Raw genomic sequence first — 25,929 nt, forward strand, 5'->3', positions numbered from 1 at the left:
CAGCTGGGCTGCTATTGAGTTTAAAATATCGAAAAAAAAATTGTAGATCAATAAATTAGGTAATTATTTATGTAAATGCTTTTAGAAGGTTACAATGGGATTGGCTACTTTCCTTTGCAATAAATAGATACAATATTTAAATAAAATAAATAAATTAAATGAAAAAGTATAAATAAATTAACTGAAAAAGGCACGTCTTAGTTAATAAGTGTACAAAGCTTAGTAGATCGACCTAATAAAAGCGTGTCAGAAATCTTTTTTTAATAAATAAAAACAAAAACGTCCCATCAACTCTTACAATCGTAAAGAAAAACAAGGTCTATAATATATGGGGTAACTTATCAATGTGAAAGGTAAACATATATTATATCACACGTTAAGGGGAGGTACAACGCACACGTTAAGGGGCGGTACAACCAAGTGTGACGGTATGTGATAAGAATTGAGGTCATAAGTTCGAAGGTTTCTATAAGATATCTGATAAATAATAATTAGCATAAATAATAGCATAAATCTTGTGTGGCGTTATATCCGCATTATAAGTTAGTATAGATTGGTGTTATATTCAACGGAAAGTTTGTGATATACTGGAAAACTTTAAGAATTAGTGAGTAAATTACGTAAAGCTGTAATGTGAAGTTTCTTTTGAACTATTATTGGAGATGGGGAAATATGTCATAGTTAAATTTCACCAAAGTACCTTTAACTACTGGACCATTTTTTAACACTTCTTTAGAGAGCTATCATACCGAAAGGACATGGCCTATATAATTATCTCGTCAACCGAGGCATTTGGTAAATTACATTTTAGTTAACTTTTTAGTTTTGTAATTCCTTTGAAATTGTCCATTAAATATAATATTTAGGATGACTCATTACTAAACCCTTACCAATACGAAAACTCCAGCTCATCCATTAAGTACTAACGGCAAAAAAAGTCAACCCGTTTAAGTCATGTTAAAATCTCGCTTGAATAATTCGCGCAATGAACAACAAGGTCACTTACGTAATACACCTAAGACAATAGGAGTCGTGTTACATCCATGTACCGGCCTTGAAGCGCGCGCAGATTAGATAATTTAGCGTGGGTAACGTTTCCCTATTATCCTGGTAAAAATTATCATGGTGGGAGGGAAAAAATTGAGTCAGTTATATGGACATATTATGTTCTAATGTTATTTAACAAACCATTCCCAGATTACAACCATTATAAAAAAATCACAATTATCCACTATAAGGTAAATTACATTAAAGTTACATATTGATATGAAATAGTCATTCACCGTAAATTTGTACGTTTAAAACTATGCTTGTGTGTGTGTGAATGTGTGTACGTGTGTGTACGTGTGTGTGTGTGTGTGTGTGTGCTTCAATGGGCACATTCACAACTAACCTGCAAGTGACCCTGGTGGGGGCGGCGCACGCGGCCGGCGGTACGATGATCCTGACGCCGCCCCGCCGCTTCGCCTTCATCGCCCCACCGCGAGCGTCCACCACGAACGATACCAGGAAACTGGACAAAATTGGGGGTATCTTTCCTTACTAACATTGTAAATTTGTTTGTGTTTGCTCGTTTATCTTAAACATTTATATACGCCTATATTATACCCAAAGGGTAGAACGGATACCCTCAACTAAGACTGAACTTTAAAATTTGCCGTTGGACAACGGTGGTCCTAATCTGGACAAGAGACCGATGTTTTCGCTATACTAGAATTTGGGAAAGGACATTTTGCGTATTATTTTCCTGATCTCTTCCACGTACCCGATATCCAGCGGCTGCCGCTCGATAGTGGCGACTCTGCTGTCATTATTGCTCGGCCACAGGTGTCCGTCCGTCACGCTGTCCTCTAGCGGCTTGGCGCGGTTCAGCGTGCCCGCCTCGCTGTTCATGTAGCGGTACTGCTGCTGCTGCTGGATGGGGCATTCCACTTCTCCTGGGTGGAAAACGATGGTTATTTTATGGATCTGTTGCTGAAGATAGATGGGACACGCCATTTCTTCAGAGTGAAAAATGACGATTATTATATGTGTTGTACTGCTGCTATAGCTGGATGGGACACTCCACCTCTTCAGGGTGGGAGAGATGATTATTAAATAGTGCAATGTCCAAGGATTCAGGTGTAGTCAATTTGGAAACGTTATTTAAATTTTCTGATCATACTTTTTTTGCTGCGTTTAGACGCCTAATTGTTAAGGCAGTTAAAAGCGACCAACATTTTTAATATGAATAACATACTGACTGAATTAACTTACACAAAACAATGGTTTATAAAAATTAAAAAAAAAATCAATAACACCGATTAATGCTTACCTCCCTCATCCTCTGAATCGCTCATGAATGTGTCCTGCATTAGCTCTGGGGCTGCCACTCTGTATTTACCCTCTACACCACCTGCAACAACGAGAAAATATATTTAATAACTATAAATAAAACAATCACTAATCACACTTATATTAAAAATGTGAAAGTTTATTTCTTTGGATGTCTGTCCGTCAATCACGCTTAAACTACTAAACGGATTTAAATGAAATTTGGTATACAGCCAGTGTATGAGCTGACTTGATACTTTTTATCCCGATTAAACGTTCCCTTGGGATAAAACAGGAATCTTGATATCCGGGCGGAGCCGGGACAAGTATCTGGTATTCAACAAGACTAATTCGCTTTTATCCATCATTTCGAAAAAACGACAAAGATTTAAAATTCGAAACGCTTTTTATAAAACATTTTTAATTATATTCATCTATTTAAGTCTATCTGTTTATACACAACAGAAGCTTATTTTTTTATTATACATTTCATACGTGGATATATCCATTCATCCTATCAAATGCATTATTCAATAGTATCAGTCTTACTAATGCATTATAACGGCGTATGTAAGTATAATATAAATTCTTCAACGAAACTTTGGTTCCTGCGAATAAATGTTAGTAAGAATTGAATTGCATTCATACGAAAGAAAGGGACGACACCATATGTTTGCGTATAGCTGTCGCTAGTGTCTCCAAAAATGGTTTATGTAAATGCAAGTTAATTTACATTTCGTCACCAATTGTTACAGTTAAGTCCAATGACTGTGGATACAGATGAATTTTACTGAATTATAATTATTATGTAATGAAACGAGCGACTACTAAATGCAACTAATTAAACTATAATTTTATAGAAAACTCGCTGCGCCCCGCGGTTCCACCCGCGTAAGTTTGTATCCCGTAGGAATATCGGGATAAAGTTGACTATGTGTTATTCCAGTTGTCCAGCTATCTACGTACCAAATTTCATTGCAATCGGTTCCGTATTTGCGTGAAAGAGTAATAAACATACATGCATCCTCACAAACTTGCGCATTTATAATATTAGAAGGAAAAATGTATAATTGTGTATGCATCCTTCATTAAAGAGAAGCCTTATGATACACGAGTATTACTTAAAGACAGTAATAAAGTCACTATTTAAGATCTTCTGTGATTAATTTTTTACAGGATAGATAGAATTTAAAATTCATTTAGATGTATTTAAATACTAGCACATTTATTTAGATGTATTTAAATACTAGCTGTGCCCCGCGGTTTCACCCGCGTAAGTCCGTATCCCGTAGGAATATCGGAATAAAAAGTTGCCTATATGTTATTCCAGTTATCCAGCTGTCTACGTACCAAATTTCATTGCAATTGGTTCAGTAGTTTTTACGTGAAAGAGTAACAAACATCCATACATCCATACTTACAAACTTTCGCATTTATAATATTAATAGGATTACTTTTGCTATATTTAAATATAACATTCAATACAAGTACGTACATTCTATTGAAAGCGTTCGAACATAGATTGTGTAAAATAAAATTCATAATGAAGCCAATAAATTCGACCTGACGTCGATTGAAAATTTTCTCACTAAAACTTAAGAACCTTGGCAGTTTACCAAAGTGCCTATATGGCACTATCTTGATATCATCATCATTTGAGACGTAAATGCCTCCGATATAGCGTATGATTATTTCATTCTAGCTGCGCCCTGCGGTTTCACCCGCGTAAGTTCGTACCCCGTTGGAATATCCAGATAAAAAGTTATTCCAGTGCCAGTGCAGTTGTCTATATGTTATTCCAGTTGTCCAGCTGTCTACGTACCAAATATCATTGCAATCGGTTCAGTAGTTTTTGCGTGAAAGAGCAACAAACACACACATATCCTTACAAACTTTCGCATTTATAATGTTAGTAGGATAGGATTAATAGGCAAACAATATTGTATTCAAGTTATAGGCGCTAGAATATACGCCGTAATAATAACAGTTGTACTACATCTACTGTATAGTATGTTCTTTTAATTTACACGAAATATTGATTTCGTGACACGCAATTATTGATATTGCATTCAATATGTTAATTTAACGGATCGAATCGGGATCAAAACTCTATTCTAAAAACTCTTACATTCCTCTGCACATTAAACAACATTTAAACAAACTGCATTGTGCGTATATATTGTACATATATATATATATGTACGCTCTAAAATACGAGAAGACTACCTGTGCATACTAATATACGTTATCATGGTCATAATAATTGGAATAACTACCATCAAACTCCAATTGCACATGAAGATGCAAAATCAATTGCCTTTAAGAGTTCAACAACAAATCAGCAATCATGATTATAATAAGTACCTATCTACGATTGTATCACGTCTAAAATTACGATATTATCAACGTACGTAGCATAGCATGTCACACGCTTCATGCCACGTGTGACAATTAGTCCCACTACGTATATCATTCAATGATTGCATAATCATGAGATCATGCGTTGGCGTCCAATTGATTCCATCACCTGACTTCTGAATGGTTTCGAAATGCCCTTTAACTGGATAACGATTGTAATAGGTACGCCCTTATTTATGAATTGGTATTTTTGTCTGAATGATACTCAATCGATGACCCTTATTTCATAAACTGTATAATTGTTTTGTATTGAATAATTATACGATCGAATATTATTGTTGTTTTACACCTAGAAAAGTGAATAGACTTATTTTTGAATAAGTCAAAGACAGCGATCAATTTGGACTAGAATACTGTGTTCTAGAATACATTTTTAACGAGTTTAAAACATGATTAATAGAGTGTGTAATAAATAATATTCTACTATACAGTAGAAATTCCATCTATGATACTATCACGTTTATTTGTTGACAGAACAGTTAATTTTGTTTTACAAAAGAGATCACGAACTCTTTAAGCGACGCTTCCGTCATAATATTTAAATTAACATCTTTATCCACGTAGGTCTTCTTCTCATAATAGCATTAATGGGTTACCTATGTACCAACACAGAATAAAGCATTATAAATCACATGGGCGTTACATAAATCAGGCGTGGCGCGGCGAAGGAAGGTTGTAAGGTCGGTCAATGTTAATACTATTACAGTGAAAATTTAATTTTGCGTAGTTTATAATTCATTAGCGACCGTCTCTTTGTTTTTCTCTTTTTTTCATTCTGGAGACTCACAAAAAATACATATTTTGGTCTGGTAGGACACAGATTTACCTATTTCTCCATTAAGGAAATCGATGAGTGAAACAGATGTATATTCCTTGCACCATACCCCACTAGGGGACACGGGACTTCCCTTTTTATATTTTAATCAGGGGTACTTTAAACCCTTTGGTTGTATATCAAATAAAATTTTTATTTATTACTTAGCAGAGAAAATTGCTGGTACATTAAATCGACCAGCAGACCAACATTGAATCGACTCTACAAATACTTTATTCTTATAATGCAATCTCCATAAGGTTCAAAATTAATCAACAGACTGAGGCTCTGTAATGACGACTTAAAGTACAGTATATCCGCAGATTTTTTTTTCTATAAGTTATATTATTTCGAATACATACTTGTACATTGATATATCACCTCTGAAATCACACTCCAAGGTCGCCCAACACAACCAATGTCAAGATTTCACAATTATTTATACGAATGAGCGATAATTCGTTCCGAGCGATTATTTAAAACATATCGAATGTATTTCAAACGCAATTTCATTTGCGTTCATGAGTCAAGCATCGGGAATAGATTGCTTTTGAAATTGATGTAAAAACCTTGCAGTATTTATGTTTTGATGTTATTAAGCTTTTAGTGCAATTTTTACAACGTTTTCTAATGAAAATGTAATATAAATTCAAAGAGGAATGATCTATGGAAGTCATTTACCTATTAATTTTTGGATGGGACAGTATATGATACGTAGAAGCGTTGTATTTCAATACTAAATGTCCGCTCGAAACGAAAAAAGGTGATAATGCCCATACCCTACTACCACAAAGAATTTATGTCAAACTGCACCGAGAATCAAACCCAGAACTCTTCAACAGGAGTGTTAACCACTGAGCCACAGTGGCTAAGAACTAGTCCTAACACAAGTATCAACCATTACATGGCAATCTATACTTGTATGATGTATGGTATATAAATAGTACACACTACACGTGTGTGTTGATTACATTAGAACATCACTTGCATACAGATCAAATGCAAGGGTTTTACCTAACACATGGGTACTTTCAAAGATTTCAGTTTCAATATTTATTAAGAGACAGTACCTATTCACCGTAACTTAGCAGTATCTTCCAGAGTCATGAAAATATTGTCAATACGCCCGCATATCAAAGGAAATTCCCGTAACCTATGTAGTGAAATAGGCTTTGACATAGCAGGCTAGAAAGTGTTCTAGCATGCTATGTTCAAACACAATAAAACATAACAAAATCGCTCCGTTGCGAAGTGAAAGAGATACAAAGAAATAAACACATAATCACACTATATTAAAATATTCGCGCTATATTAAAATGTGACATGTTACACGATAACTGTTATTATTGTTTAACCACGCGGGCGAAGCCGCGTTCGGACACCTAGCTATCTAATAAATGTTTGTCCATGTATAATTTTATGAAGTGTATATTGCGTACTTTACATGTATCGATGCAACGTTTATTATATATTCATATGTATTTATTACAGAAATATTGTGTTCACTCTTCACTCAATAAAACAATAAACAAGACTAGAAAATAACATTATAACCCACAATACATTTTACAAATAAAGACATAAAACCAAACAATACTCATGTACAATAATTCAAGCGTTCTCACATCACTAGGAACGAGTGGGATCCTCATAATAATTGTATTTTGGTTGATTACTCATTGTTATTTCGGCTGTGAATGAATCTTTTTGGCATGCGCATCGCTAATAAAATGTACCGTAAAACAATTGAACGCGGGAAGTATTGCTGTGATAGTTTTGTTTTCAAATACTCTGGGAATAACTCTGTTTACGACGCTCTCCCATTAGCCATATTTTGTCTTAGGGGTCATCCATAAATCACACGTATACGTTAAAGCGGGTTAGGGTATCACCAAAATATGACATTATATAACAAGGTGCAGGGCAGGTCGAAAGCGTTGTGACGTCACATATTAAGATATAAAATAGATTTTATTTAAGTTGCATTTATTTCAATTTCTTATAAATACATGTTTAAACATTGAAGAGTTTTACGTCACATAATGGGGGAGGGGGTTCTTAAAATATGCCAAGAAGAAGGCTCAAAGAACGTACACTTATTGTGTTTATGATATACCTTAAAACTGGATGATTTTAGCAATATTGTATTTCTATTGCATTTTTTTTTAACAAGAACATCTTTGGAATTTTAAAAGGATACTTCATTACAATTTAAATACACGCAGACTCCTTGATTTCTCGGGGAAAAAAGGTATTTCTATAGGTACATTATGACCAATATAAGCCGTGATTATATATATCAGCGTGCTCTCGGCAATATCCATTTTCTTTAAATAATAGCAGTAGTATGGTAAACAGCCACTGTATGATATCTCACCGCACCTTGGGCTCCACCTACATAATCATTTCTATGTACAGAGGGTTGACATCACCGCATTAAAACGGCTAATGTAGGTAACGTTTACCAGTTCTGCATGCTAACAACTGTAGGTCTTTAATGCATTTTCTATATTAAGATTGTATTGTTTATTTGTTTATTTTCAAAAGGAAAAAACGGAACCCTTATAGAATTAAACTTTTGTCTAACTGTCTTTTTAGACACATTTTCTCAGTCGTATAGCAGAGATAAATGAATAATTGCGAAAAGCATACATTTTTAATTGCTAACATAATATAATAAAAAACAGGTGTGAATGGAACCCTCGAAGCGCGCATCCGACTAGCACTTAGAGATTACTATGGTTAATTTGCTTTTATAATTTTTTCACATTTGTTCAAATATATATGCTTAATAAGTTGCATTTGTATGGTTCGTTCTATGCATTTGTCAGAACAATATATTAAAATCTCATGTAATGGCGTCACGTAGAAGTAATCCCTTTTAAAATCTTTTACAACTCTCCCTCTAGTCTCCCTTCTTTTGTTATCCTAACAGCTTTAACTATAGTATCACGCCATTGCTCTTCAGACACAAGCGTCGCTGCTAATTCCAGTTTAATAAATCTTAGAAATACCGTATTTTTAACGAGAAAAGTTAGTATGATTAAATGGCGTGTAGGAAAGTTAAATAACACTGCAGTTGGACCGTTGTTATCAAGTTCAAATAACTGTATCAACGTAGCTAACAAATCAAAACAATTATTTTCTATTTTCCATTGTATCATAATGTTCTATTATGCCAATAAGTAATAAGTAGAAATTAAATATTTTGTTTGACCTCCTCATTGGTACAGTGGTTAACGCGTGAGCGTAGAACCGTGGGGTAGAACCAGTACACAGAAGGGCTGATCACCTACTTGTCCATAAATAAAAATCGAACAGTGAAACAGATGTATATTGTCTGCCCCATACCCCAGTAGAGTAGTAGTTCTCTTTTTTTTTAGACTTTGATTAATTATTTAACCCGGCGTTTCGAACACTTCACAGCGAGCCTGGTCACCGGGAAATTAATTAGTTAATATAATTAATAAATCACCTTTTAAGGCCATTAAAAGTCTTTAATAACTAAATATATAAGACTCTCGTAAAATCAAACACAAGAAAGTCATCAATAGCTTGTCCTCTCCCTAATATTACATATGCAAAAACTATCTCTGTTTGTCTGTCTGTCTCTTCTTCGCTTTTTGATAGAGGTAAGTTTGAGACCTGATAAAGGACACAGGATAGGCTTTATCCCGGAAATTGCACGGGAACGGAAACTGTGCCGGTAACACCCTAGTACTATGTTTTCCTTTTTATTACGCGGGCGAATTTTTATACTAACCATACATAAATCTGGTATAACAATGTATAATTCTGACGTCCAGTATAAGTTGTTAAGAGTCGAAATAGTAGTTGAAAATGTTTTATGAGTTTGAACGTTAATTTTTACCTAGAAATATCTTATACTATTTTATAGTTAAGCAACTAGGCATTTATCATGCTGGTACAATCATAAATAACATTAATTAATCTGTTAGTTCATTTTCCGTTCAAGTAAAATAATAATATAATTAAACGTCTTGGGTTTGAAAAACACACGTATGTATGGTCTTCGTTATTTAAGTGTTCACAATAAGTAAAGGCCGAGTAATTTAAGACTTTCTTTTGTTTTTTTCTTTAACTAAAAGTTCTGCCCTAAATCATTTGCATCATAATAAGATTCACCGTTTGCTGCACATTAATAGCTAAGCGATATTAATGCTCAATTGCAAAAACTTTGCCATATAATGAGATACATCATAATTCTCTTCCGGAAAAAGGTCACCGATGTTCCTGGGCGGAAGGTACCATCCCAAATTCCACATGATAACAATTTCCTATCAAACATGAAAATAATCACGTCAATTGGTAGAAAACCTGCGGGGCTATCGAGGTCTAAAATACAGCACTGAGAACATCCATTGTTTTGGGGAGGTCGGTTAAACATATACACAAACCCATAACTATGAACTCTGCCATGGCACAGCGCTAACCGAAGTTCTTAATTAATATATCCTTTAACCCAAATAAACCCATTATAACTCACCTCGACTTTAATTCGCTGGCATTCGTTATCTTTTATGAAAGAAATACTAGCGCAGTGATATAACAGCGTGCGCCGTGTCATTTGACACATTTACGAGTACATTTCTTATGTATTTCTCATTTGATTTATTTGCGAGACGTTTTTAAATTGACCTTGAGGTGTATATCATACATTCCGAGGAATTCGCAGCTATTAGTAATTGTATTTTCATAAGAGTTGCGTTGATAATCACTTACATTTGAAATAAATTGTAAATAGAAAATCAATTCGATAATTCAAATTGTATAAGGATGCTGGTTGATTAGTCTACTTTCAGAAATCTACAAAAGTCGATTTTAAATTCTTTTTTATAAAAATTTCATACAATTTTAATTATAAACGATTCCAATATAAGGCTAGGTTCCATGTTTGTTATTCTTTTATGACGTAACCAATAAACTAAACGTATCGAAGTCAGATGGACTATAGAAGGTAGTATTTTAATGCGCTTACATTAGCTTCACCTGTATCTTGGTATGTAAACGATTCCTTTAGGCACGATTATGACCGACTTTAAAAACATAGAATTAAATCATGAGTTTATTTTATTATCTTAATTATGATCGTCAGGATTCAACGATTTTCTTACATTTACATTGTATAAAGAGCAAGTAAGAGAATTTAGTCATTTAGTTTTTTAGTATTTTAACTATATTTATTATTATTATTTTACAAAAATCTGCCACGGTCAAGGTCAATCATTATACCAGAACCGCACAGCGAATCACTGTCCCGAGCAATAACACATGTTAGTAAACAGTGTAATTGTTTCGAAAACACAATCATATCAAATTGTTTACATCAGTACCGTATGTGGCAGGTGACAGGCGCAATGATTGTTATCATGAACTATTCCACTGTTTTGTTGTGATGCCCTTGAGGCGAATTAATAGGCAAATACATAACTGTATGTTTGTTTACACGATCCGCCCTAAACGTTTTAAATTAACATCAATATAGTAGATGAATACAGAATTAAGAGCGAAATGGTTAAATTTGTAGTTGGTTTTTCTCCGCAACTGGTAAAAGGTACATAAAAAAATGCCAATAATCTACAACTCGGGAATCTTTGGGAAAGCCGGATAAAATAAAACACTAGCCTACTATAGCGTTAATGAACATTTGGAACATGAAAATCCATGGAGTGTGGTCGCTAAAGAACCACAGGACAACTCGCCTTTGGAATAATTGTTATGTATAACATTTTTCCTATGTCGAATTACTATGTAAAAATGACACGAATGGAAAAGAGTAAACTACAGTGTTTCTTGCCAGCTCTTCTTTGTATAAACTGCTTTCCGAACCCGTGGTAAATGTTAAAACGCAGAACGATTCAAAAGCGCTTCTATAAGAGGCATAATTGAATAAATTAAATGTTTGAGTTTGAGTATATTTCATTTAAAACCCTTTAATTCATGTTTTCTCAAAATAAAGCATATCATTTATTTCTTTTCTTGAAATAACGATTACTTACATGCTAAATTAGGATAAAGTTCACAGTTCGAAGGATCAAATTACATTAAATAGTTTCTGTGGCGATTGATGAGATTTCTAAATACGTCTACATGCTAAAAGATAACATGTTCAACATCATTATAATAAAAATACTGAGATTTTTCTTGATATATACGATACAACTTGACCTATAAATGGGGCATCTTCAAGAGAAGTGTCACTATCAATGATCTATTAAATTAACATTGCAAAATCTTCGGATACTGAACACGTAGTTATTTGTTTACATCTTATAACAATCTTACCTTGTTAATTGTGTAAATATTTAAATAAAAAAAATCTCCATATTTACTGTATACTCATAAATTCAAAATGAAAAATCTATGATTTTACGATCGAGATTTGTATGAAGATTAACTTATAAACATTTGTAAATGTTAAAAAACGTATCCAGCGTAAGCCGGGGCGAACAGCTAGTTTGTGAATAAATATACAATTTCTTCGTTTGTCCGCAATAACCTCTGAAAGTATTGAGCGGAGGATATAATTATAGTGTCTGAACTTTATGTAATAAAGTACAAACATATTGTTTTTTTATGAAATTACCAATTTTTATATAGTTAGCTGGTTATTGGCTCTGGTAGGCTGGAGGAATCACTACCAAATGGCAACGTGTTATTGTATTAATAAGACATTCGGTTCTTATAGGCCAATGCCTAAACTCTGATAAAACATTGTTTTACCAGAGTTACAAGTGAAATTGACTTCTATTACCCTATCCCCAGCTTATAAATTCACAAACCTTGCGTATCTAACTCCGATATTGCAACACCTAGAATAAAATAATAAACACAAATTGTGTTACTTGATGACGAGATATCAGTCACTTAAGGAAATGCCTAAATTATAAAAACATGTATTCAAGTTAGATAATTTATGTGTCTACCATTGATACACATATGATACGACAAGTATCTCTATCTCTCTCCCTCTTCAGCCTTTCTCGGTCCACTGTTGGACATAGGACTCTCCGACAAGTTTATTTTAAGGCTTATGGCTTGAACCCTATATAATTTTATAGAACATTATCGAATCAATATAAATTCACCTGGACAGTTTTCATAATGCCTCATTTCACCGCTTAACAGGACACAAATTAGCGTTACCTTGACTTTAGTGGGACAACTGACAACGAACAAAGATTTTATTTACCATCCTACGAAATAAACGTTCGGCTTCCGAAACTCATATATAAACTAATGACATAAGTTTCAAGGAAACGCATTAATTGGTCTGTTATTTTATGGGAATTGATGTTTATTTACGATTTCAAATATTTAGATGGAAAACACGTCCTAATATAAGACTCGCACAGTAATCTTATTTATATAATAGTCGTGTTAATACCTGCTTTGTTCAAGTTAAATAATATACTCGTATGAATTGCTAGTCACATAATCGATTTGCTAAATTTCATCAAAATTTGAATGAATGAATGAATGAATGAATTCTTTATTGTACACCATATAGAATGAATAGAAATGTGTTCAGTATTCTAGCTAGAACCATTAACAAACCATTCAAACAGACATCTCTTAAGTTCAATATTAAATAAGTGCGTCAATTTTTCCATGGAAGGTATGAACTTAATTTAATTTGGGCTTATTGTTTCCACATCATTTACTTTAGAATAGTATATTCTTTTATATAATAATTTGTTAAAAACTAATCCACATATACTCGTATTCATATTTATGAACCGCAAAAAAATTTAACTCCAATTAAACAATCCTCTAAAAACATAAATAAAAACAAAACATAATAACAATATTGAATAAACAATTAGCTAATAAGATTGATTAGCGAATGCCGATCCGTTCATTCATGACAAAGAATTTAGATCATTCACTAGCAACTACTTAGGTAATACTTGAAAAACATCGTGTAGATCCACACATCATTGCAATGTAATTAAATGTAATTAAAATTCATTAGTCTCTTAGTCCGCCATGTGAGAAATAATGCAAAAAAAAAAATTGAAGGAAGCTTTTTTTATACTAATGAAATACCCAGAAAATGAGAAAACTTGCTGGGAAATTAAGAAATGCGTAAACATATTACAATCGTAACTTTAAATGCGTTTGTTCAATTAATTTGACAGCATACCAGTAGTTTCGTTCCTGTATCATTATTATTAATATCGTAACCCAACAGCACATATTTCACTTCTTTTATTCATAAATTTCCTGCAGGCAATGGTTGTTTATTATTTATTACTCTTAGGTTGAAGCGAACATAGAGAAATAAAACTTATCTTTAATTTTTAGTTTTATAGCATTGAAATGCTTTATAAATGAGAAATTTTGAAAAAATAGAAAAAATTTGATCACGAGGCAGGATTCGAACCTGCGTATCTTGCCTAACCGTAGCAACGCCTAGCCTCTCGGCCACCCGTGATCCTGCCTCGTGATAAATTTTTTCTATTCTTTCAAAATTTCTCATTTATAAAGCATTTCAATGCTATAAAACTAAAAATTAAATTTAACAAAGGCCGCGTTCCATCGATACAATATTGTAATCATTGAAATAATGTTTCGTATTGGTTGTGATGGTTCTTAATCATCTCAATAGATGGCGCGGGGTGCCCCTTAGGCACATGAAACCGAAAGAGTAGAATAAATTTGATTACTGTGGCAGGATCACGGGTGGCCGAGAGGCTAGGCGTTGCTACGGTTAGGCAAGATACGCAGGTTCGAATCCTGCCTCGTGATCAAATTTTTTCTATTCTTTCAAAATTTCTCAAAACTTATCTTGCAACAAAAATCGTTACATCTATTATATTATCATAGTTACACATAACTTATCAATATTGTTATCATATATTGTTGCCCGCGGCTTCGCACGCGTTAAATTCGGAGTAATTTAATAGATGTTATTATACATATTAACATTCCTCTTGAACCACTTTATTCATAAAAAACCATTAAAATAGGATGCGTAGTTTTAAAGATTTAAGCATACATAGGGGCATATGGACAGAAAAAGCGACTTTGTTTTATACGATGTAGTAAAGCTATCCCTACTAATGTTATGAATCCGAAGCTCTGTCTGTCTGTTTGTCCTTTCTTCATACTACCATCTGAACCATTTGGCATAAATTTGGGACCAAGGTATCTTGAGACCTGAGAAAGGACAAACGATAGATTTTATATCGGAAATCCCCTGAGATAAGGCACTATAGGGCTTTTCCTTTGACTACGCGAGCGTAGCCGCGTGCGGAAAATAGTTACTGGCATTATATACCTTACTTTTAATAAAATGTAACTTCTGGTTTCAATTGAAAACAATATTTTAGCGTTGACTAGTCCATTTATTGAGGAATGCTTTAGGCTATGTATGAAACGGGCTACAGCAAGTCTTTAATATTTATCCCGTCTGCATATTCCTAACAACAATAAATAAATAGTTAGAAGGAGCTAAATCCTTGGCTGGGCATCCATACCTTTTCCATATACGGTCATACCTCGATACATCCAACCAATTCAGTCAAAATCAAATTAAGACGCATTTCAAAAATCCATGAATCACGGCAGAGGTCAGGTGGGTAGAGGCCATATTTATTGACACAACGAAGTCATTGTGTGAGTGATCTCACATGCAAATTGGTGTTAAACTGCGCATGTTAGCTCAGAGTTATTCTACTGTAATCTTTATTCATTGTTGAGAATTTCCTACTGTTATATAAGATGAAGGAATCTTTCATGGGGATTGGAAATTTATTGCATCTGTGATGACTTGAACGTGGTGCAATTTATAGTGATTCTTTTCATACTGCTAAGTTGGCTTAAGAATATTTTTAAGTATTATTTGGTTTAACTGATGCATGACCGTTGTACCGATTGCTTAGGTTTGATCTTCAAGTCAGATATTGTTTTTCTATAAGCAATAAATTTTTTATTATTTCAGGTAAAACGGAATTAGCAGTCAGCCAGTATTTAATATATAAAACTTATTCTTTATTAGTTACTTGTTATTCGAAGAAACATCTAAAAATAACGGAGCACGTGCTTCGAGAAAAGATTACAATCCTAAAAATAGTATAGTTCGTATTGATCTAGGGAAGGGATTGGTCTATCTATTGGATTAGGCCATCTACAAGGACAGACATACCTACAAAATATCTTACTTTGGTTTCTTTTGGATGGTATAAAGACAGGATGCTGTAAAGGCATTTCAAAGAAGAGACTCCAGATAAACTAAAACATACCTAGATCAGACAGCACATAGGTACCTGCAGGGCTGAATTAAGTAAAGAAATAGATCAGAGAACAACATGTGCAAGTACCTATTAGACCACCAAGGAACAAGATACAATATTGTATCCAACCAAACTAAGTGAGGTTGTTTATCATGATGATGCGAACATAACATTTCCTTGTAAATCATACACAACACAAACAAGTATCAACCCAACTCTCAAGCGACCTCAGATCTAACATCTCAGGTGCGGTCACACCGTCCAAATGCGGTGTGATGATGTAAATCATATTTGGGTAACCTTGACTCGCGTGCGTCAGATACCAGTGGTTTTGAGGTGCGGCCACACGCGGCGATGGCGCGAAAGGCGGTGCGGAACGCGGGAAAATTAGGCAAATAAAAAAAATAAAAACACTCGTACTGTCAATACGTAACTGGCTGATGATAAAAAGAGGAATAGTATGATGTAAGAGTATATATATGTACGAGTGTATGCATAGAGTTTATATAAGTGTAGATGTATTGATCTATCACACAAGGAAGATTGAACTGCACTTTAAGCAACTATCTTCAAGTATGCAACGAGCTTCATAACATGAACACATTTTCAGAGAACAATTAGTTATTTAGAGCCAACAAATCGCTTGCCAAGTAAGAAAAAGTGAAACATTTGCGTTCATGTATGTGTGTTTGTAATGTTTTCACAATAAAACTACCGGACCGATTTCAAAAATTCTTTCACTATTAGAATCCTGCATCTTCACTGAGTGACATAGGCTATATATGTACTACGGGCATAGTAGGAGTAAGCGGTTAGTGCTTTTAGACTGTAACTATATCAAACAATAGTTGCATCAGTTGATTTATTCATAAAATTATCTTCAAGACACAGTATAGTAGAGACACAGAATACCAAGATCTAAATTACTGACACCCGCCAATCGCTACCGCCTAATCTCTGGCCATGTGTTCAGTATCTACATAGCACGCCACTGCTTTACGAAAGCGAAATTTCAACGCTATTTGGAACGTAAACATTCAATATAGGTCGATGTTCGGGAACTGTTTTTGAGATTAACAGATTTTTATATCAAATTTTATATATAAACACGAGCTTGCGTTCAGAAACGTGATGTAATATTTGTGTATGCGGAACTTGTGTTATGAAGTTACATTAAGATCTAAGGCGACCCTTTTGTAATGTCTTTTAATTTTATTATTAGTTTTGGTACATATCAATGTAACATATGAATATAGAACTTGGCGAGAACTGTTTATAAAAGTGTAAGAAAAACTTTAAAGTTTTATTCAGTTTCGGTATGAATCACAATTTTAATTCAACTGTAATTGTAATTAAGATTACACACACATACTAAAATAGAAGTAATTATATCAACACACACATTATATATTTATAGACAACAACATGTGAAATTGATTACGATTATAAGAAGTATTGTTTAAAATTACAATATCGAAGGCTAAATTCATAGAGCCACGTGCTAACTCAGTTTATTTTTATAGTTTATCCTAATAAATAAGACCAATATTGTGTTTAACAAAATTATGTTAAAGCGATGTTAATGAGTTTGTTTGTTTTTCTCGTTTCTAGATGGCACGACATATATGATCTATCAATACGTTTATAAGAGCTGGATTTTCTCTATAATTTCCTCTTATATTATAAAAAATAAACTTTTACTGAATGTACGTAAATCTAAACACACTATTGTTATTAAAAGAAAATTGGTACTCAAGAAGACTGTTCCTAATCATAATAAATATAGTTTCAAGAAATTAAAAATCACTCTTTAATGAGAGAATCACCTTAATTGTCACACGTAGAGTGCGTAAGGAAATTAATTGGCCCTGCTGATACTAATCAAGAAAATTTGATAAACTCACGAAATAATTGTGTCGTCACAAATGCACAATATATGTACTATATTTGTCCTTTTAAAGTGGAGTGTAAAAGGTCGGTTACATATGTACAAAACACAGGTGAAGCTAATAAGATCGTGTTCAAGAGAGGACATGCTATGTTGTTCTAAATGGAAAAAAGTATGTTTAAAACAGTTGAAACCATTTTTGATCGAGTTTTAATAAACTTTATGCGCTTAACACGTGTTGGTTGTTTATTTATGTTTGCCATTAAAAATATATTAACATAAAACCTTAACCTGATTAAATCGGTATTAATATTGTTTAAATTAAGGCCAGGTTAATGTCTTAAAGGGTTTATTGCGTATAATTAAATTTTTCAATAAATGTAAAATATTTTACTGAATGAATTGAGTACGCGATTAATTAATGTAAATTCTAATTCGTAAACAAGTAATTTGTTAAACTATTCAACTGGATTCTTCGAAATTAACACCTATTATAGGTTATCAATTGTTTTAGTTATAATTTAATAAATTAATCCGACGATATAATCTAGCTTATGGTTCGAAATTACACATGAATATTTTATGTATTTGTATCTTGAATATATCAAATATAATTATTTTTTTTTCATTTGGACAAAACAAACAAATGTTTTAATGTGTATTTTTCAGAATAATCTCCTATTTTTTTCTCATAATATATACTTAATAAAATTGATTTCATAATTCAGAAAAGTAAGCCAGTTATACTATATACTTATATTTTAGCTATAATTATTCATACAGTCACATCAGTATTACTAGAACAAATTTTTTAGTTAGTTTCAATATTTCAAAGCAATCTCTCTAGGAAATACATCAAACGCAATTATTATTTCTTTAGTGCGCAAAATCAAAACAATATTTATAAAAACATGCCATTGATTATCCGCAGCAACCTGAACAAATTCGTTATTAATGGAGGTTCATTTCCGATAACACTATCGCGTGTTTCATAGAAAACACATAACATAAAAGCATCTACCATCATCGGGCGATTTGAGGCATTGTAAGCACGACACTTTTTTCTTCTTTTTCACTTTCCCTTCATCCTTTACTTTTCCATTCAAATCATTTTTCACTGTATCGTTTTTCGCCTTCTTTTTATTTTGATTTTTCACAACACCCATTTTTGTTTTGACAGCGAAAAGCGCGCGCGAATTGTTTTTTTTAAACGCGGGCGTAGACACGCTGGCGGCGTTCTGTTTTTTTTTTTTATTCGCGGGTCGAAGGCGCGCGCTGCAGCTGTGCGTTCGGTAACTAGTGCCGGACTAGCCACGCTAACTGCAACCGCGTCCGAGCAAGGAAATACTGGCAGCCAACAATGAAGCATTCGTCTATCGTCTGTGGTTTGAGGCGCGGCGCGTGAGCTCACTGTCCGCCAAATCGGGACGCCTGTTTGGGAATCAAGGCCAATACACGGATTAATATTCCGTCCGCGGGAACTTCCTAAATATGATGTTAATTTCGCCTAATTATTATTTCGGGAAGTTGGTCTAATGTGAAATTACGTACACAGTTATATGAATGCGACATTAACGCGTGCTCGTAAAGAACCAGGCCTGTACATATTAAAGAAAGAAAAATTTTGTTACTAAGAAGTTAGGATATACGAATAAAAATACTCGCAACTTGTAGTAAATACGTACATATATATAGGATATTCACATGTTATTCTATTGAACTGATAAAAACTCGACGTAAAAATCAATACCCTGTATCGAAACAGTTTCCATGTACCTACGCGATACGATATTAAAATATTTAAGTAATTCAGATACTAAAAATGATAAGTCCATTTATATTTGAAGTGTTCCGATTGAACGTGGCTATATATGGAACGCCAATCGATATAAAAAGCTTTTGCTGTTCAACTGAGCGATACAACCTTATGTTAGGGCTATTTTAGTTTAGGGCAGATTCTTATGCAAGATATACGTTAAATTTGTTTTATTTGTAGTTGTTTTAGTTTATTTCGTGTTAGAATACGTAGTTATAATAATGATATACAATAAAGACACACAAAATTTGGTTCTTCGAGAAAAGGTTCACACATCACCAGTGCTTAAAAACAGTGAATGAAAAATTCGAGGACATGTAACATCTGCTAAGCCGCATTAGACCAGCGTGGTGGATTATATCCTGAACCCTCAAAGCCTGTCATAGCCTTCAGCCCTCGTCCTTGCAGTGGCAACAAATAACATTAGGTAGTACATCATCATCATCATCAGCTAGATGATGATGATGACCTCCCTAATGTTGGGCAATATTTCATTTCTTTAATATATATTAAAGAAGCTAAAGCTGCTATATAGCAGCGATTTGTTTGTCCGAGTGTTATCTATTACACCAATATTGATTTTACAATTACAAAGGCCAAGTTTTAGTCGTCCGTAGAGGCGACAATGGCTTTATGTAAAATGTGTTTTTCTACTTTATTTTTTATATACTAGCGGCGATTTATATTCAGATTATTATTTACTTTAAGTAGTCCGCATATTTATTAATATAAAATAAATATAGTTTAAATTAATTAAAAAACACACCTCTTACAACTAAATTGTTTTACTTGCTGTTCTAAGAGTATAGGTACATAGGGTAATTTTTAATCCTGACGATTACAATACAAAAACTCATGAAATTTTCATATTATCATCGTACTTTGATAACGCTTTAAAGGTTGAATTAAATGTGTCTGTATATATTGATCAAATTTTGAAAATCAGCAATTACTAATGCTTGTTTGCAAATAAATACAAAATTTTTAGTCATTTTATTACAATAAAAGTATGACTCGAATATGTTATACATTAAAACCAGGTCATGTTTATATTTAATTCTACACAGAAGTTGCTTTATCTTGGAAACCTCCTAACGGTTTTATACTTAACCTTCTCTTGGATCCATGTTATAATCAGAAAATTCTATTAAACAACTAATTCTCGTGTTAAATATATACAAAAAGCACTCGAATTGAGTACCTCTCTCGTTTTGGGAACATGGGTTGTAAAATATTTTCCGGATGACCTTAAATGTCAATGGCTTTCCGAATAAACTACACAAATAAACAGCCAAAATAAAACTGAACCAATAACTCCAGGAATAAACGGCTAACCTGTCACACCGATACCATTAATTACCATAAAACGACGAGATAATTAACTGCTAATGTCCAACATAGATATAGGCAAATATAAAAGCGAAACTGTCGAAAGTCACGCATTTCCCTGTTACAGCCAATATAATATATTGATGGCCGGCCTTGAAGGGATATAACGAGGGTACTTATAATGGGAAAACTTATTTATCGTTTTTCGGAAACTAGAAACGATATTTGATACCGAACCTTACCTTATACTCAAGGTTCTTTTTATTGGGAACAATATAATGAGTTACATAATTGGGCACTATTGTTATATATTGTATAGAATTTAATATTATGGTAGGCATGAACGGTCAATCTATCGCATCAAATGGCGTAGGCCATTCCCACAATTTGACCGTGAATGTGAAATCCCAATGGACTATCACAAAAAACTGTATGTCCACTCACTTCATTTCACCTAAATTATTTGTCACACCAAATGGATTCACCGTGAAGGCCCACCTTTAGACCTGTTATGGATAGACCAGGATAGACATTTCTGTTCATTCGTAGTGCGATTAAATTAAATTTTAAGCCCATATTGTGTACTTAAGATATGTGTTGTGCATCCAGATTCAAAATCCTACTAAAGTATTCTACTTTAAATAAACTGTATAAAAAAAATGTATTTTCGACACAATTTGGCATATAACCCGGTCTAGACGGAAGTCTGCCGACACCGATTATGTTCTTACTTTTACATAATATAACATACTGGCGTAATTCAGCAGGACATTATTTGAACGTTTGCCAAGTTCTGTAATAAACAGGATTAAATTGATACTGAAATAGAACGCATACGATATATAAGAGTATAGCGATGTACGTCGGTAAGCCTTTTAATGCGATTTCTAATACTTTACGTTGCAATTATCTTCGTTCGTTAAATTATTTTTATTGACATAATACCCTTGGAATTGATGTCACATTCATTTTAAATGGATGAATAAAATGTATGTAATTTTCCAGTAAGTAGAAATTGAATCCTTCTTACTTTTATTATAAAATAGCTGCGCCCCGCGGTTTCAACCGCGTAATGTTTGTATCCCGTAGGAATATCGGGATAAAAAGCCTATATGTTACTCCAGTTGTACAGTTATCTACGTACCGAATTTCATTGCGATCGGTTCAGTAGTTTGTGCGTGAAAGAGTAACAAACATACACACATCCTTACAAACTTTCACATTTATAATATTAGTAGGATAGGAAGTAGGATTCTAAGGGTTGTGGGTATGGATGAACATGAAACGATGTTATGTTTTCATATGCATATTTTAAATGTTTGGCTATTTATATGCAGGTAGCACGTACTAACATATTTGCCATGTCTTCTCAAAGTAAGATTTAATAAGACCGCGATGAGTATATAGTACACCATGTTAATAAATAAATTACAACAGGATTGTAGGTTTTTAAAACATTTAAAGTACATTTATTCACCCTCCATAGGACACCTGTGTCTCAGCAGTCGGAACATAATATATGGGCTGATGATGATGATGATGATGACATTTATTCATGAAATGGGTATATTGGTATTTATCGACAAAATTTAAAAAAATAGTCCATTGCTAAAGCATAGAAATCATTTCATTTAGACAGTAGAGGGGTGTCCCTTACGCACATGAAACCGAAGGAGTAGAAGAAATTCGATTGCTGAGGCGGGATCACAGGTCATCCAGAGGCTAGGCGTTGCTATTTTTTAATTAAACATAATTTTTTTGTTCTCCATAATAATTAATTAACACTTCTTAAAGTATCGTAAACATTATGACACCCAATGAAGTCTTTACACATGCAATGCATTCGCAATTGAGACACCATAACCAAACGAGGCAGTCGCTATCTAATATAGCAAAAGAGATCGGATTAGTGAACCCACTTCTACGAGTGCATAGCTAAAGGCTTCACCACACAACTATGTAATGGCATTTGGAGCGTAGCAAATCTAGTATTTTCTTGTGTTTGATTTTACGCGATTATTATACATATAGAAATTCACGAGGGGCGTGACCATGCTCGCTGTAAAGTGTTCGAAACGTCGGGTTAATAATATAATGAATAAATCGCGTTTAAAATCCGTTAAAAAGTCTTTAATTTCTGAACGTAGCAAATATTTTATAATCTAAAAAAGACGCGACGCGACGTTGTTTAATCTCTTTTATGTATCATATTATCAATTTAATCTAAATGTATAATACTCTAATACTCTAAAGAAAATACTATACTCTCACATGCTCCTTTATCTGCTCCCCCAATAGCGTCTCTTAAAAACAATCTATTTTGGGGATAGAAATTAAACATAGGATTAACCAGTTACCACGTCTCCAGAATGCGCGCGAGGAACAACTAACCTTCTCTAGTATTATTACTGGTATAGAATCATATCATAACTAAAAAAAACACGCGATCAAAGAAACTCTTCGTACTATTTTCTGCCAGTCAGACAGCACTATCGTATTGTGGGAAAGCCCTAAGCGCATACAGGTACGTATGTTACGCCAGGTTACCGCGTTACCGTAATAGGTAGCTTCAAAATAGGCGTTAGGGAAAGTACAGATTCTAATTTTACAACCTATTTGCCGCTCCACTTGGCGTATGATAAATTGTAATGAAGTTTTAGGTACTATAATATGGAAAATATCAAATACGACATTATAGTAGGCACGTACATGCGTTTTAGTCGCCACCAATTGAAAACTAAGAAATCCAATCGAGCTTGCAAACATTATCCTACTAATATTATAAATACGAAAGTTTGTAAGTATTTGTTACGTAGATTGCTGGACAACTGGAATAACACATAGGCAACTTTTTATCCCGATATTCCGCCGGGATACAGACTTACGCGGGTGAAACCGCGGGTCGGTTATATAAAATTGAAATTGAATTAAATTTAATATGTACAAAAAGCAATTCGTTCCTATAATAAGAAAACTATGCACAGATGGCACCAGCTTTAAAATAAAAAAAAACAAAATCCGTTCACTCGTATTAAAGTTCTGAGGTTACATTTACAGATAAAATACTGTCGGATTGAGAACCTCCATCCATTCATCGTTTTTTTTTTGAAGTCGGTCAACAAGGAATACTAGTAATAAGCACCGTTGCGCCATCTAGCGAAAGACGGTTGAACTACATACTACAACGGCTCGACGGCTGTGAATTAGTTCCATACAAGGACACAGATGGCGCGCAATTACACATAGATTTTTTTAAGGGTATCTCCACAAGTGTGACCGCAAAGGATTTCCTCCTTGTGGCAAAACTGTAATAAGAAATACTTGGTTTACAACTTAGCCCTTTTCTGTGAAGGTTTATTAGTTTAACGTCAATATTTTATAGCCATCTAGTTATAATCAACCGTTTTCAGTCTCATAAATATACAAAGTCGGAATTGATTTCTCTACTATTATTTTAAACGTGAAAGTGTTTAGGTATGTTTGTTGGGCCGTTTTAACTTCCGAACCTCAGAATTCATTTAAGTTATTTTTACAAGAGGGGGTCGGCCTAGGTCACCTACCTATTGGATGAGTTAATAACAAAATCTAAGATTTAATTTATTTATAAAAAAATATTAATATTATGTGTTGATAAATAAATATACAAGAATGCAATACAAATTTAATTAGACGCGGTATTTATTTATTGGCTAACTATATATTTCTATTTTCCTCGTAGTCTATATATATAGGTACGTATAAGTAGGTATTTGTGAGTCTTATGAAGTTGAATACAACCGTTTTTAATTTCATAAGACATACGTGTCATTTTATATGAATAACTTGGTCAATGAATGCGAAGCGTATCACACAATTTAGTTATTAATGAATTAATCGAAATGACCCCATTCGCCCATAATTGGCTCTCAATTATAGCAAAGATGTTATCGGTAATTGCAATGATCGATTTTCTAAGTGGAGCGAATATGAAATATTGCATATCAAAGTGTCGAAAGAGAATTTTGCATCATCTATAAAAGAACAAACATATTCCTTACAAGGCATTTTTTTTAATTTTTTAATTTTATGTCATAGCGGGCAACTGAGCTGGTGGTTCGCCTGATGGTAAACGATCACCACCGCCCATGAACATTCACAGAGGCTCAGTCCTCTGAGAATGCGCTGCCCGTTTTTAAGGGAGAAGGAATAAGTAAAGGTTTGATGACTGGAAAGAGGGAATGGACTGGGAAGGGCTAGGAGAAGGAAATAGGTATGTTTAAGACAAAATATCGTGACGACTGAGATTGATTATTATTTTTTGTTTTCCTTTTTGGCATCCATTATGGAAGTGCAAAACAAAAACCAAGAGTAAGAACCTGCTACTAAGACTTCGCTGTGTGTGTGCCCAACTGTCTGTTTGTCTACCTGTATGTCTAGATAGACACGAGATCATGAGATCATGAACAGTGAAATAATAATGTATTTCTATTACCAGTATTACAACAAATAATAAATTGGATGGGTGACTAATTTTTTAAGGAGTTAGATTTTTAGATTTTGTAGAGTTCTATAGATTTTTGTAGCCTAGAATGTTCACTGCACTTTACACAGAATCATCTCTCTATAGATTTTTGTAGCCTAGAATGTTCACTGCACTTATAAACACAGAATCATATGTCCTTATATCGCATCTTATATAAAAGTGACTGCGTTCACCCGCATACAAATATCTTCCTTCACGATCAATCTTAATTGAGAACCATAGTTCATCACTTATAAGCCAATCGATGGGCTAATTGGGATGAATTCGCAGGAAGTAGACCAGTCAAACAAGTCTAGGCTCGGTTTACCGTTTTAGGTCTAAACGTAGGCTTGAAGAGAACCTGATTTCATTTTATACCGTGAATTATATGTGACAGTTGAACACATTACGCTACAAGCGATCTAAAGTTTATATAAATAGTAAATTTTTTAGTGTGAAGACTGGTTTAGTAGTAAAATTGTTTAAGAATCTAAAGGAATATTCAAAAATAGTCCAATTCATTTCATGATCAACCTCAAATAATTCCCACATCGCAGCACATCAATCATAGACAATTTTTTACCGCACATT

At 33.7% G+C, this 25,929-nt stretch overlaps 1 protein-coding gene across 7 annotated transcripts in view; it reads right to left on the reverse strand.

The window, feature by feature from the left end:
- Positions 1-25,929, reverse strand: part of LOC119837550 (ankyrin-3-like) — a 129,185-nt gene that overhangs the window by 17,190 nt on the left and 86,066 nt on the right. For 6 of the 7 annotated variants that reach the window (XR_005288154.1, XR_005288155.1, XM_038363159.1 and 3 more), the window contains exons 18-20: positions 2,315-2,395; positions 1,766-1,937; positions 1,394-1,513 (exon numbers count right to left, since the gene is read on the reverse strand). Coding sequence is in view for 5 of the 7 variants with exons in the window: in XM_038363159.1 (XP_038219087.1) it covers positions 1,394-1,513; positions 1,766-1,937; positions 2,315-2,395 (373 nt within the window). In the remaining 2 variants the exon portion in view is untranslated. The remainder of the gene's footprint in view (positions 1-1,393; positions 1,514-1,765; positions 1,938-2,314; positions 2,396-25,929) is intronic. The other variant, XM_038363160.1, reaches the window with a different exon arrangement.

This window comes from Zerene cesonia, chromosome 28 (genome assembly GCF_012273895.1).
Source record: "Zerene cesonia ecotype Mississippi chromosome 28, Zerene_cesonia_1.1, whole genome shotgun sequence".
NCBI classification, from domain to species: Eukaryota; Metazoa; Arthropoda; class Insecta; order Lepidoptera; family Pieridae; genus Zerene; species Zerene cesonia.